Genomic DNA, 12,464 nt, shown 5'->3' on the forward strand with positions numbered 1-12,464 from the left:
TAGAAACAAAATTGAGAAGAATCAGAGTTTAACCTGCTAATCGTGCATGCAAACTTGATTCTGTGAGTTAATAAGCTCGTGACATTTATCAGTAGCAGTTCACAGAGTATGTGAGAACAAAAATCTAGCTACTTAATTCTAAATCAGGTCTTCCTTGCATTACAATGAAAAATATGTCCAATTGAAGAAAAGTAGCTACTTTGACTGAAAGTGTGTTTTTATGAACGTGATTGGAAAAATAAATACTATTTGCCATTAAACTGATTTCATTAATTTTATTCTAATAATGAAGAACAATCTAATCATACAATGTTAGAATGAGAAGGGACCTGAGAGACAATCTAGTCCCACTCCCTCATAGAAAGAGTTCCATTTTTCATTAATAAATGAGGATTATTAAATAACACCTCTAAGATCAAAGGACTCCGTGCATAAATGTGAGTGACTCTGTTATACTTTATACAACTCTAGAGGAATAATAATGTTAAAAAATCAGAGAAAAGGATTGTTTCTCTTAGGAAGAGGTTGGACTCATTATCCTTTCTCAGACATGGTCCCCCTTTACTCCCAGATGGAGCTAGCAATTACACTTGTGATTTCTATGTTCACACACAGATAGTAAAGTATCTTCTCCATTGGCCAACCAAGTACCTCCACAGGGAAGTTAAGCCTGATTTCTGAATAATCAGGATTATTCATTCCATTAAAGTTCTTTCTTTTTTCCCTGATGATAATAATACCTACCTTGTTGCAAAGTTCCATTAATATCCTAAGAGTTCTTAATTAGAGATCCATTAATTTGGGAGGGTTCATATTGATATAATTGTATTTCAACATAATTGGTATTTTTTGTAATCCTATGTATTTTGTTTTGTGCATTTAAAACATTCTAAGAAAGAATCCGTATACTTCTCTAGACTGCTAAGGGAATCTGTGACACAAAAAGAGTTAAGAACTCTGATAGAATGTAAATAATACTTCTCCATGCTTTTCATACTCAAATAGCCATGTGTATCTCCACCAGTAATTAATAGTAATTCATCCAGGTAGATCGTATGTAGGAGTAAATTTATTCTTTATGAGCATATCAATATCATTTTAAAATGAAATGCTGTGATATAAAGGTAATGCTGAAGTGTAAAATTACTAGAGTAGCTTCAGAGCCTGGAAAATGATTCCTTTTAATAGTTTTCTTCATTTAACATTCTTTCATTTGAAAATGTTCCTTTTCAGCTGTATATTCTGTGGTTTCATGCAGTGGAGAGGAAATTTATTCCTTTGACACATTTATTCTTTTAATAGTTATTCATTTGAAAAAGTTTCATTGTGTGACGATATATTTTACAGTTTGCTAAAAAGATTCGCTTCTTTGACAGGTTTATTTTTTTTAAAACATTTGTTCATTTAAGTAGGTTCTCACTGGATGATGCTTTTAGTAAGACTTCTGTAAAATGAAGTTGCCAGGCTGCTCCAATAACAAGGGAATAATGGCTTCAACCTATACCTACCTTGGAGCCCCACAGTCAGATAGCAGCACTCTGATGGGTAGGCCTTGCTTAGCATAACTACAGAGAACAAGCTATAAAATGGCTTTAAAATTAACCATTACTAGGAGTGCAGTAAGAGTTGGATATAACTGAAAATGACTGAATGAATGGGTCTACTTAGAGCAGCTAGATGGCTCAGTGAATAGGAGCCAATCCTAAAGACAGGAGTATCTGAGTTAAAAGTCAGCTTCAGACACTTATTAGCTGTGTGACCCTGGGGAAGTCACTTAACCCTGTTTACCTTAGTTTTCCTCATCTATAAAATGCTCTGGAGAAGGAAATTTCAAAGCACTACAATATTTTTGCCAAGAAAACCCTAAATAGGGTGACAGAGTTGGACATGACTAAAAAGACTCAATAACAATATGTACTCAACTATATAGACTAGATTTGTTAGAATTATTGTACCTTAATTTCCATGTGTATACCAAAATCAAATTCAATATTAATGAACCATAAGTACATATTTTCTCCTAAAGGTTCTTTACATTACCTTACATTTACTTATCTGGCATGTTATAGCCTACTGATTGTAAAGTCCCGAGAGAACAAAGAATTAGTTCATAAAAATTAAATTGAATCTAATTGAATTGATCATACCTTAGTAAATAGCTCATGAATGTCCATGAAAGTCTGAATGATGGCAATCCAATCTCTAATCACCCTTCCTTTTCTCTCATTTGAAATGTAACTCTCACTCTATTATTTTAATAATCTATGAATAATTGCATTTGTGAGTCTTTCCATTACTGACATGAACTGCAAACTTTTCTAGCCAAAGGAGATAATGTTATGAATTGATCTAGTTACCAACACTCTAATGATAAGCCTCTCCACATTAAGCTAGAATTGTCCTCAAAGGATAATCACATTGTCCATTGTTCACATGCAAACTCAAGTGCTTCTCTGATTGTGCTCACTGTCATAACCTTTGAGAAGCCAAGGTCTTCCTATGTTGTGAGGGAACATAGGAAGTGGCTATTCAGATAGACAGATATGGATATGATATTTGTACATATGTAGAACCAATACAGATTGACTACTGGTTTTTTAATCAATCATAACTACTGGTTAATCAATCAATAAGCATTTATTAAGTAATATCTGGCTGGTGTAAAAGAATTAAGAGTTCCTGTCTTCAAAGAGCTTACACTCTATCAGATAAGTCTCAGACAGGTGTCTAAGGCACATAAAGGTTAAGGAACTCATCAGAGTAAAGTAATACTAAGGTTCAGAAGTGGAATTTGAGTTCAGGTTTTCCTGATTCCAAGATTATCAATTTTTGCTCTCTATATATTTTTATATATCTTTCCCTATTCTTTTCCTCTCCTCCCTGTCCCTCCCATTTTCCCTATCCTTCCTCTCCCTTTCCCCTCCCCCTGCCTCTTTCATCCCCACTCCTCCTCTCTTTCTCTCTCATCATAGAGAAATATTCACATGTAATCAGAAGAAAGCAAGAAGGGGAAGGGAGGGAGATAATAATAGTCAATATTCAATAAAATTTTTTATAGCTTTTTATTGACAAAACATATGCATGAGTAATTTTTTAACATTGATGCTTGCAAATACTTCTGTTCCAACTTTTCCCCTCCTTCCTTCCATCCCCTCCCCTAGATGGCTGGTAGTACCATACATGTTAAATATGTTAAAGTATATGTGAAATACAATATATGTATACATATTCATACAGTTCTCTTGCTACACAAGAAAAATCGGATTTGAAAGAAGGTAAAAATAACCTTGGAAGACAAACAAAAATGCAAGCAAACAATTAACAGAAAAAGTATTATTTATGCCCCAAAGAAGCTCCTAAAAGAATTTCTACAAACGTTATTCTGAAAATGTATAATCTCAAAAAATTATAAACTCTATAGCCATTCTCCAAATGATAAATAGTCAAAGGATATGAGCAGACAATTTTCAGATGAAGAAAGTAAAACTATTTCTAGCCATATGAAAAGGTGCTCCAAATCACTATTAATCAGAGAAATGCAAATTAAGACAACTCTGAGATACCACTACATACCTCTCAGATTGGCTAAAATGGCAGGAATAGACTTAGACAAATGTTGGAGGAGATGTGGGAAAATTAGGACACTAATATATTGTTGGTGGAGTTGTGAACAGATCCAGCCATTCTGGAGAGCAATTTGGAACTATGTTCAAAAAGTTATGAAACTGTGCATACCCTTTGACCCAGCAGTGTTTCTGTTGGGCCTATCTCCCAAAGAGATCTTAAAAGAGGGAATGAGTCCCACATGTGCAAAAATGTTTGTGGCAGCCCTTTTCATAGTAGCAAGAAACTGGAAACTGAGTGGATGCCCATCAATTGGAGAATAGTATATGAATGTTATGGAATCTTATTGTTCTATAAGAAATGATCAGGAAGATGATTTTAGAGAGGCCTGGAGAGACTTACATGAAGTGATGCTAAGTGAAATGAGAAGAACCAGGAAATCATTGTACAGGGCAACAAGAAGATTATACAATGATCAATTTTGATGGATGTTGTTCTCTTTAACATTGAGATGATTCAAACCAGTTCCAAATAATCTTGTGATGAAGAGAGCCATCTATACCCAGAAAGAGGACTGTAGGAATTGAATATGGATCACAACATAACATCCTCATTTTTTTGTTGTTGTAAGCTTACATTTGTTTTCTTACTCATTTACTTTCTTTTGTGATCTGATTTCTCTTGTGCAGCAAGAGAATTATATAATATATGTTTATATATATTGAATTTAACCTACATTTTAACATGTTTAACATATATTGAATTTTGCTTGCCCTCTAGGGGAGGGGAGAAACGGGAGAAGGAGAAAATCTAAAACACAAGGCTATATAAGGAACAATGTTGTCAAATTGTCTGTGGATGTTTTGAAAATACAAAGCTTTATAAAAAAATTTAAAAAAATTAGGTATGTATGTGGCACTTTGGACAAAGCACTGGCCCTAAAGAAAGGAATCTTAACTATAGCCACAGACACTTTGGCCAGTTATTTAACCCTGGTCTGCCTCAGCTGTAAAATAGGGACAATAATAGCTCATACTTCTTAGGTATTATGAGGATCAAATGAGATATAATTTATAAAGTACCATTACAGTTCCTGAAAAATAGAGGAACTTTAATAAATGTTTATTTCTTACCTTAAAATTACATAAGTACTTAATATTGACCATATTTTTCATTATGATATGGATTTCCCCCCATGTCTCCCTCTCTAATAGTGTTTAAGTCCTAAAAAAAATTAAAGAAGATTTTCCATCATTCCAAAAGAACATTGATCAATTTCAGTTACTAATCTCTAAATACTGCCAAAGTCATACAATACACTGAGATATTGAAGGGGTCAATGGAAGTAGCTAACATAAAAGCACAAGAATTCCAAGTATTTGTTCATTATATTTAGGCATGATCTTTATTAAGCATTTATTATTCCATGGATCTATAATTTTTCAACCGTGTGAGTACTCCTTCCACAAAAACAGCTTGCAATCCATTCTGTATAATCTATGTCCTTATTTTCCCCATAAATTCTCTCTAATGCATCTAGCCTATATACTATAAATCTTCTCTATACTTTTTAATATTTCAAGGATGTCAAAGCAACGTTTAACTATTTAGTTTTTCCAGCATGATCTTGTAGCATGATTAGTTCACCATCTTTCCAGAATCATTAGTGGTAGTACTTATGGTCTCTTTACAACCACCTCATATTTTTCCAATACCCTTTGGATATAAAGCATTTATTTGATGTCCTTCATAGATGAGGTTGAAACTCTTTATCTATTGATGATGGGGATTTAGGAGTAAGTTGTCCTTTTAAATTCTGGGTAAAAATTAGTGTCATACCACATGTGATCTTACCAAATTCTTCCTGTAGTCATTTATTTGCAAGATGATGGGTTCAGGAATGGACTCAGTTTTAGGAAAAGAGCCAAGTAGACTTGTCTATGTGAAGATTATAATATAGTTTTTGTCTCATTAGCAGAGTGGCATAAACAAATATTGTATATGCTGCCATATGAATCATAATTACATAAATTCAGAAAAGTATATTTTGCATTTGATAGAAAAGAGTATAATAGTGACCTTAGCCAGAATCTCAGCTCAAATATTTGCTAGCTGTATAATTATAGAAAATTAACTAAACCTCTCTGAACCTGATTTTTTGAAGATGTGGACAATAATACTTGCACCACCTACCTTTCAGAATTATAAGGAAGAAGCTTCATGACCATCTTCATTTGTGGACTTTCTTCTCATCTTCAGGAAGCCTCTAGGAAACTACTGGATTGTTAATTTTATTCCTTCCACATGGCAATTTATAGTTTTCTTTTAATGTCCTTGTCTTACAGTACTCTGTAAAAGATTTATCTCTTTTGGTATCTTGTCATCCTAGCAGATTGCAAGCTCCTTGTGGTCAAAGTAGTCTCAACTAATTTTTTCTTTTTTTCAAAAACAAAAAAAAAAAGCATAGTACCTGTACACAGTGGGTGCTTAATAAATGTTCCTTGACTGTAAACCTTAAAGCTATAAGTGCTTTAAATTTTTTTTAAATTAAAAAGAATCTTTTAAAAGCAGAAATAGAAATGCATGTTATTATTATTGTTGTTATTTGGACTCAGCTTGAACAGAACCACAGGATCTTTATTGCAGACAAGTTTAAATAACATAAATATTCTTTCTTCCCAACCCCACCCTTTTTTATTTTTAGTTCCAAAGACAGCTCCTGCCAATGTAAGTGGCAGAAGTGGAAGAAGGCATGAATTAGTGATAGCCTGGGAGGTAAGGAAGCTTGTTACTCCGTCATTATATTTTATTATAAATTTTTAGAGGACAGAGACATTTTTTCCTCACTAAATTATGTCCCATACAAAATATACAAGGCTTCCTCTCTTCAAATGAAGATGTGCAAAAATTTGGAGTCTTCATCACAATTCTGATTCCTAAAAACAAGCTTTTCATTTTTTCACAGCAGTTACTCAAGTGACTTTCCTCCAACACTGCACTATATTATCACTTGGAGTTAGCTAGACAAAATTTCTCAGAGGTTTGTTTAAACCCTCGGTTATGTTGTCTGCTATACATTGATGTTACTACTCTAATGCCTCTACATACATCTTTTCATAGCTAAAATCTGTAATCTGTGCCTCTTCAAATATCCTTTGTAGGAGACTGTAGATGGCTATTCTTCATTAAGTCACTTTTATGGAAAAGTATATTATCAAAATATACATAGATAGCATGTAAGTAATTATTTGAATCTCTATATAAAAATTTCTTTTGGAAATAACCTAAGAGGGAACATCAAAACTTTGGCTTAGGTAGGAGCGTTACAGTTTTCTAAAGAAGTTAATTCCCTCATAATCTCTCAATATGTTGATACATCTTACACTAGAACATCTTCCCTTCTTAAGAAACTTTCCACAAAGTACCTCGTTATTTCAGCAGTCCTGTCTCTGCTTTCATTAAGTGAAGGAGTTTTAAAGTTTGCCTCCAAAGTCTATCAAGATGTAAACTTCTTCATTAACTGGATACATGGACTCTAAACAAAATTGATGAAGACTCTATTTGCCATGTAAACTGAACTCAAAAATGAATACTATTTTACAATAAGAATTTCCAATCACAAAAGAATTCACCACTCTGTATAAAAAGTATCTCTCCTATATTAACAAAGCCATCTGTATTTTATAACTTCTTTTCTATCACAGGCTATCTCTTTTAACCAGCTCTCAGTTTTCCAGCTGCTTGAATCATCTATTTTCATTTATTCATTTATTTATATGATATAGATACAAAAAAGATTTTAAATTAAATACAATGATACTTTTTTCTTCACACTTTCATAGAGCACACAGAACTCAACATTGAAAAGGTATGTTGACATCTAATTCTAAAACTGCTGTGGGAATGACCACACTAAACCTACTTAGCAGAACAAATTTTTCCTAATTTAATGGCCATTTAATTTTGCCCACTGGAACCTGAGACCCCGGCAACATTCATTTTATGACACAACTAATTGGAAGAAAATCCTAATTTAATTTAAGAGGTGTCAATACTCCAGATAGTTAAAATGAAAAAAAAGAAAGAACCCCATGTTATCAAGCTGGTGCCTAAGATTGTAAATGATTAATAAATTTATTTTAATTTGAATTTTCCAGATATTATTTTTAAAGCCTTTGATGCTGCAGAACACTTTGGAGCAGTTATGCCATCATGGTTTTCAATGTGCTATTTATATTCAAAATTTCTCTTTTTCTTACTCATTTTACACATATTTATTACTATGTAATATATGCATTGCATTGTGTTAGATACCCAGGGAGCTACAAGGTATTGGGTTCTCTCCTTTTAGAAAGTCACCAATTATGAAAAGATTCATGGTAAACCTGAAGTGTGTAAAAGTGTTTAATATTTAATTATAATTGCACTTTTCTTCTTCAGCCAGTATCAGAAGAGTTTCAGAATGGGGAAGGATTTGGCTACATTGTGGCATTTAGACCCAATGGAACCCGGGGTTGGAAAGAAAAAATGGTCACTTCATCGGATGCTTCAAAGTTCATCTACAGAGATGAAAGTGTACCTCCACTCACTCCTTTTGAGGTGAAAGTTGGAGTATATAATAACAAAGGGGATGGACCTTTCAGCAATATTGTGGTCATCTGTTCAGCAGAAGGAGGTCAGTTTCCATATTTCTTTTATATTTTAATTTGATTACATAAGAATACTATGTAAAATCAGTTTAAAAAATTATTTATTGGGGTAATCAATTAAACAAAGCAATAACATAGCTATTACAATAAAGAATTTGAGAGACCAGCCCAGTGACATCTACATGGAACAATGGATAGAGTGCTGGTCCTAGAGTTAGGATGCCCTAAACTCAAATCTAGACCCAGGAACTTTCTATTTGTATGACCCTAGTCAATCCATTTAACTTTTCTCAGCCTCAGTTTTCTTATCTGCAAAATGAGAATAATAATAGGAGTTTTCAGAGTTTTTATAAGGATATAATACAGTAATATATGTAAAAGGCTTCACAAACCTGGAAGCATATTATTATCATTTATTCAATACTACTTTATTCAAAATTCCATCCTAGAATCAGTAGGGAATACAAAGAAGTAGAAGTTATTTTTTCCTTAGTAAGCTAATACTATAACTAAGAAGGTAAATTCCCTGAAAAAATAGCTAATGGTAGAATGCAATATAAAAATTCATGTCAAGTGAATATAAATATTGGTAAATACTATAGAAATGCCTAATTAAGAGTCCTTCATATTCCTCTTCTCATAGAAACCTTCTTGGAATAAGTGAAGCATGAACTGAGTCCTTAAAGTGATGGGTGGGATTTAACTCAATAAGAGAAGTGAGAATAATACCCTATTCCAAGGGAATGTCATACACAAACATCAATGCAGGAAAGTTCAAGACCATTAGAAAGAGCAATGAACAGGATAGTTTGAATGAAAGCAATCATCCTGTACATAGGTAGTAGAAAAGGTATAGAATGGTAAACTGGGACCAAATTGTGGAAGTCCTTGAATGCCAGATTATTTGGATGTTACTCCCTAATACACACAGTATTATTGAAGGTGGAGCTACCTGAACCTAAGTTGATAAGGGACTGAATTAGAGAGTTAGCAGGAAGAAGAAATGGAAAGAAGAATTTATAAAGGAAGAATGAGTACAGCTTGGTGACTGATCAGAATTAGTGGGGAAATGAACAGTAATTGATCACAACAGATGTTTTAATATGGAATATAGTTTTGAAATGTTTACATTCAAAAGACTTAGAATGATCCTTGATACCTTGGTCTGAATACTTCCTCCACATTCAAAGAATGTTGTCTGCCTATACTGTATGAGTCCAAGTTCCTGAATATGACATAGTAAGTTAAAAAGAATTACTGAATTAGAGTACTATTTCCATGAAATTATACTAATGTCTAGCATACTAGTAAGCTTTCAATAAATATTTCTTAATTGATAAAATGGGTGACAGACAAATTTGATAAACTTCCCTTCTACTTTTTCTCAGTAGTGTAGAATGATTTCCACTTTTCCATTCATAACTTTTCTTTTTTATGTGGCTAAAACCAATTTTTTTCAGGAGGGTGGGGTGAAAAGGAAATGACAAAAGCATGGGACCTCAACTTTTACATCACAGTATTTGGGACACAATCAAAGAAAATGTTGATTTCCTTCTATTCTAGGAAGTCACAGAGTTATCAGTCAAAGATTAAAAGGGACACTCAGGCTCTTCTAAATAGAGGTTAGAGATAAAATGCAAATTTTATATTACCTACACTTGTCCTATTTGAGAGAATGAAAAAATGAATACCTTTGAAAGTTAGTTTTAGCCATTATCTGTGCATGGGTGAATAAAGTTTATTTAGCTCTCCAATCACAGAACATAAATGCACACGAATGCAACTTGAATTGCTCATGAGAATTGTTTGTCTTCAACAAAAATAGTTTTTTTCCTATAATGGAAAATAGAAAAGAGAACAACAGTGAGAATTTTCCCAGACCAAAAAAGCTTATTTTTGGAAACAAAAGTAGTTTCAGTTTTGGGTCAAATGTAATTTTTCATCTATATGAGTTTTGTTTTTCATTTTCATAAAATATAGCAACACTTAGAGGCAGAAACAGAAAGCTTATTAATAGGAACACTGCTGCTGTGAAGCTACATGAAGAGATGAGAAATAGAATAATCAGGACCAACAACCACTGTAGACTTAATCAGTTTGATTTGCATCTGAAGAATATGCAACATGAGAGAGACATGCCCATTAGATAGATTGTTGCCTTGCACTTTTCACCTCTTCATGTTTCTGGGTAGTTTAAAAGGCAAGTCTGAGAAAATATTACAGTTATATAATCCAGAGGTCCCCCAGAGAATAATACATCAATAATATATAATATTGTTTAACTTGTCAAAATTCAAAGAAAAAAAATTGTTTCTAACTTATCACACAGATGAGCCATATGAGGGGAAGCCAGAGACTTTGGTAAACATGCTTAGTGTGGTTCCCCTTAGTGCTTTCATGAAATTCTAGAATTATAAATTCCTTGTCAACCTTTACTATAAAACTGAACCACTACAATGGTCATGATTTTCAAGGCCATTTCCCCTTAAACTGGAAACAATTGGCCTTTGGAGAGTTCTTTGCAAATATCTATGGGAAATACGCACACTTTCCATCCAAAAGACTTCCATTTTTGTTAGAGCATATTCAGCATAATACATCAGTTGGTTCATCAACTCCAACTATATAAAAGAACATAGGAAAGTTATACTATTGGGCCATGTTTTATTTTTTCTTTCTGCTAATGAAGTTCAAGTTGATATTTTTCAATCACCACATTTATTAATATGGTACGAGACCAGCAAACAGAGAATGTTTTCCTATTGCTTTTATGCTACAATATGAAATATTGCTAGACTCATGCTAATAATAATCCACATATTTTTCAGCCTACTCTATTTAGAGTAATGCTTCATTCCATTTACTATGTTCAAGGGATAGTGCTTTGATGGATTTGGAATATGAGGACCTGGGTTGAAAACATCCCCTGTAACCTACAGAAAATATTTTAACTTCTCCCAGTCCCAGATTTCTTATCTATCAAATGAGAGGTCTTCAGCAGATCACCTCTGAGTCCCTTCCAAAAATAAATCCATAACCTTTCCAGTTCTACCTATGATCCTAAAGCTTATAGAAATAAAATAATTGAATTTAATTATTTGGTAGAATTTCTCACCTATAATGAATGAATATTCTCAGAATTACTCCACAAAGTACTTTTCATAAATATTCTTGGCATGCAGTTGCCCTTCTGTCCCCACAGATTAGCTATCCTCTGGAGTACTGGCTCTGATGGGTTCTACAATATTGAGAATCATAAGGTACAGTCCTGGCAACAAACTTTGTCTACTTTCTAAGAACTTAGCCTAGTGAAGCACAGAAAGGATTATCTCCAGCAGTATGACTTACCCCATGAATACTCGTGAAATAAATAAAAAATATAAAATAATTTCAGTCCTATGTGGCTACAGATATAATAGAGCCAGGGAGATAGAAAAGGGACAGAGCTGCTAGTCTTATACATTTCTTAGACATATAATAGATACATAATGATTTAATTTAGATACACAATAAGTTAACTGTTAATAGTCTATATATGTTACAGTTTTCCAAATACTACTTGATGGAGAAACTGAATTAGTAATGATAGCCTTACTATAACAAAGCTAGAAGATACATGGAAAGAAAAGATGACTAACTAATTCTCCTTAGAGATGCAAATAAATTCATTGACAGTTTTATGTGCAAAGGCAACCATAAACCTCAGGTTAAGTGTTATTTGGTTTTCTTACTTTTTCCTGCTTATAATAAACATTTGTTTAAAAAAAATGAAGATAATAACAATATTGTACCCAATACCCATTACAAAAGATGAGGTACATAAATTTTATGAAACTTCAATAAAACCCTATAATTTAAGCTAACAAATATTTTAATATCTAATAATTTTGATATTAAATTAGACATAGGGGAAGTCAGTAAAAAAAAAAAAAGTGAATTTGATGATATGTTTCAGAAAAAAAAAAAAGGAATGAAATGCACCAAATACTTATAAGTTGGACAGGTGCCTCATATCTGCTTTGTGAATATTGTTGTTTTTTTTTTTTTAAAGAAGAGATTTGGCAGATGCTTGATATTTCAATACACACACACACACACACACACACACACACACACAAGAAAATGATTATGTGAGCTGGATCCAGAGTCACAGATCATAAGTTAAAATCACTGTTCTCTGAGTGTGGTCAAGTGAAATACTAGATGACCAGTCAGGTCCTTATTAACCTAAACCTATGATCTTGTCATGCT

The 12,464-nt window shown here is 33.0% G+C and overlaps 1 protein-coding gene across 1 annotated transcript in view; it reads left to right on the forward strand.

Annotated features, from left to right (window-relative positions):
- Positions 1 to 12,464, forward strand: part of CNTN5 (contactin 5) — an 853,760-nt gene that overhangs the window by 792,719 nt on the left and 48,577 nt on the right. The window contains exons 16-17 of the mRNA XM_051986848.1: positions 6,269 to 6,339; positions 8,005 to 8,239. Of these exons, the coding sequence (XP_051842808.1) occupies positions 6,269 to 6,339; positions 8,005 to 8,239 (306 nt within the window). The remainder of the gene's footprint in view (positions 1 to 6,268; positions 6,340 to 8,004; positions 8,240 to 12,464) is intronic.

Source organism: Antechinus flavipes, chromosome 3 (assembly GCF_016432865.1).
Source record: "Antechinus flavipes isolate AdamAnt ecotype Samford, QLD, Australia chromosome 3, AdamAnt_v2, whole genome shotgun sequence".
In the NCBI taxonomy this organism is placed as follows: Eukaryota; Metazoa; Chordata; class Mammalia; order Dasyuromorphia; family Dasyuridae; genus Antechinus; species Antechinus flavipes.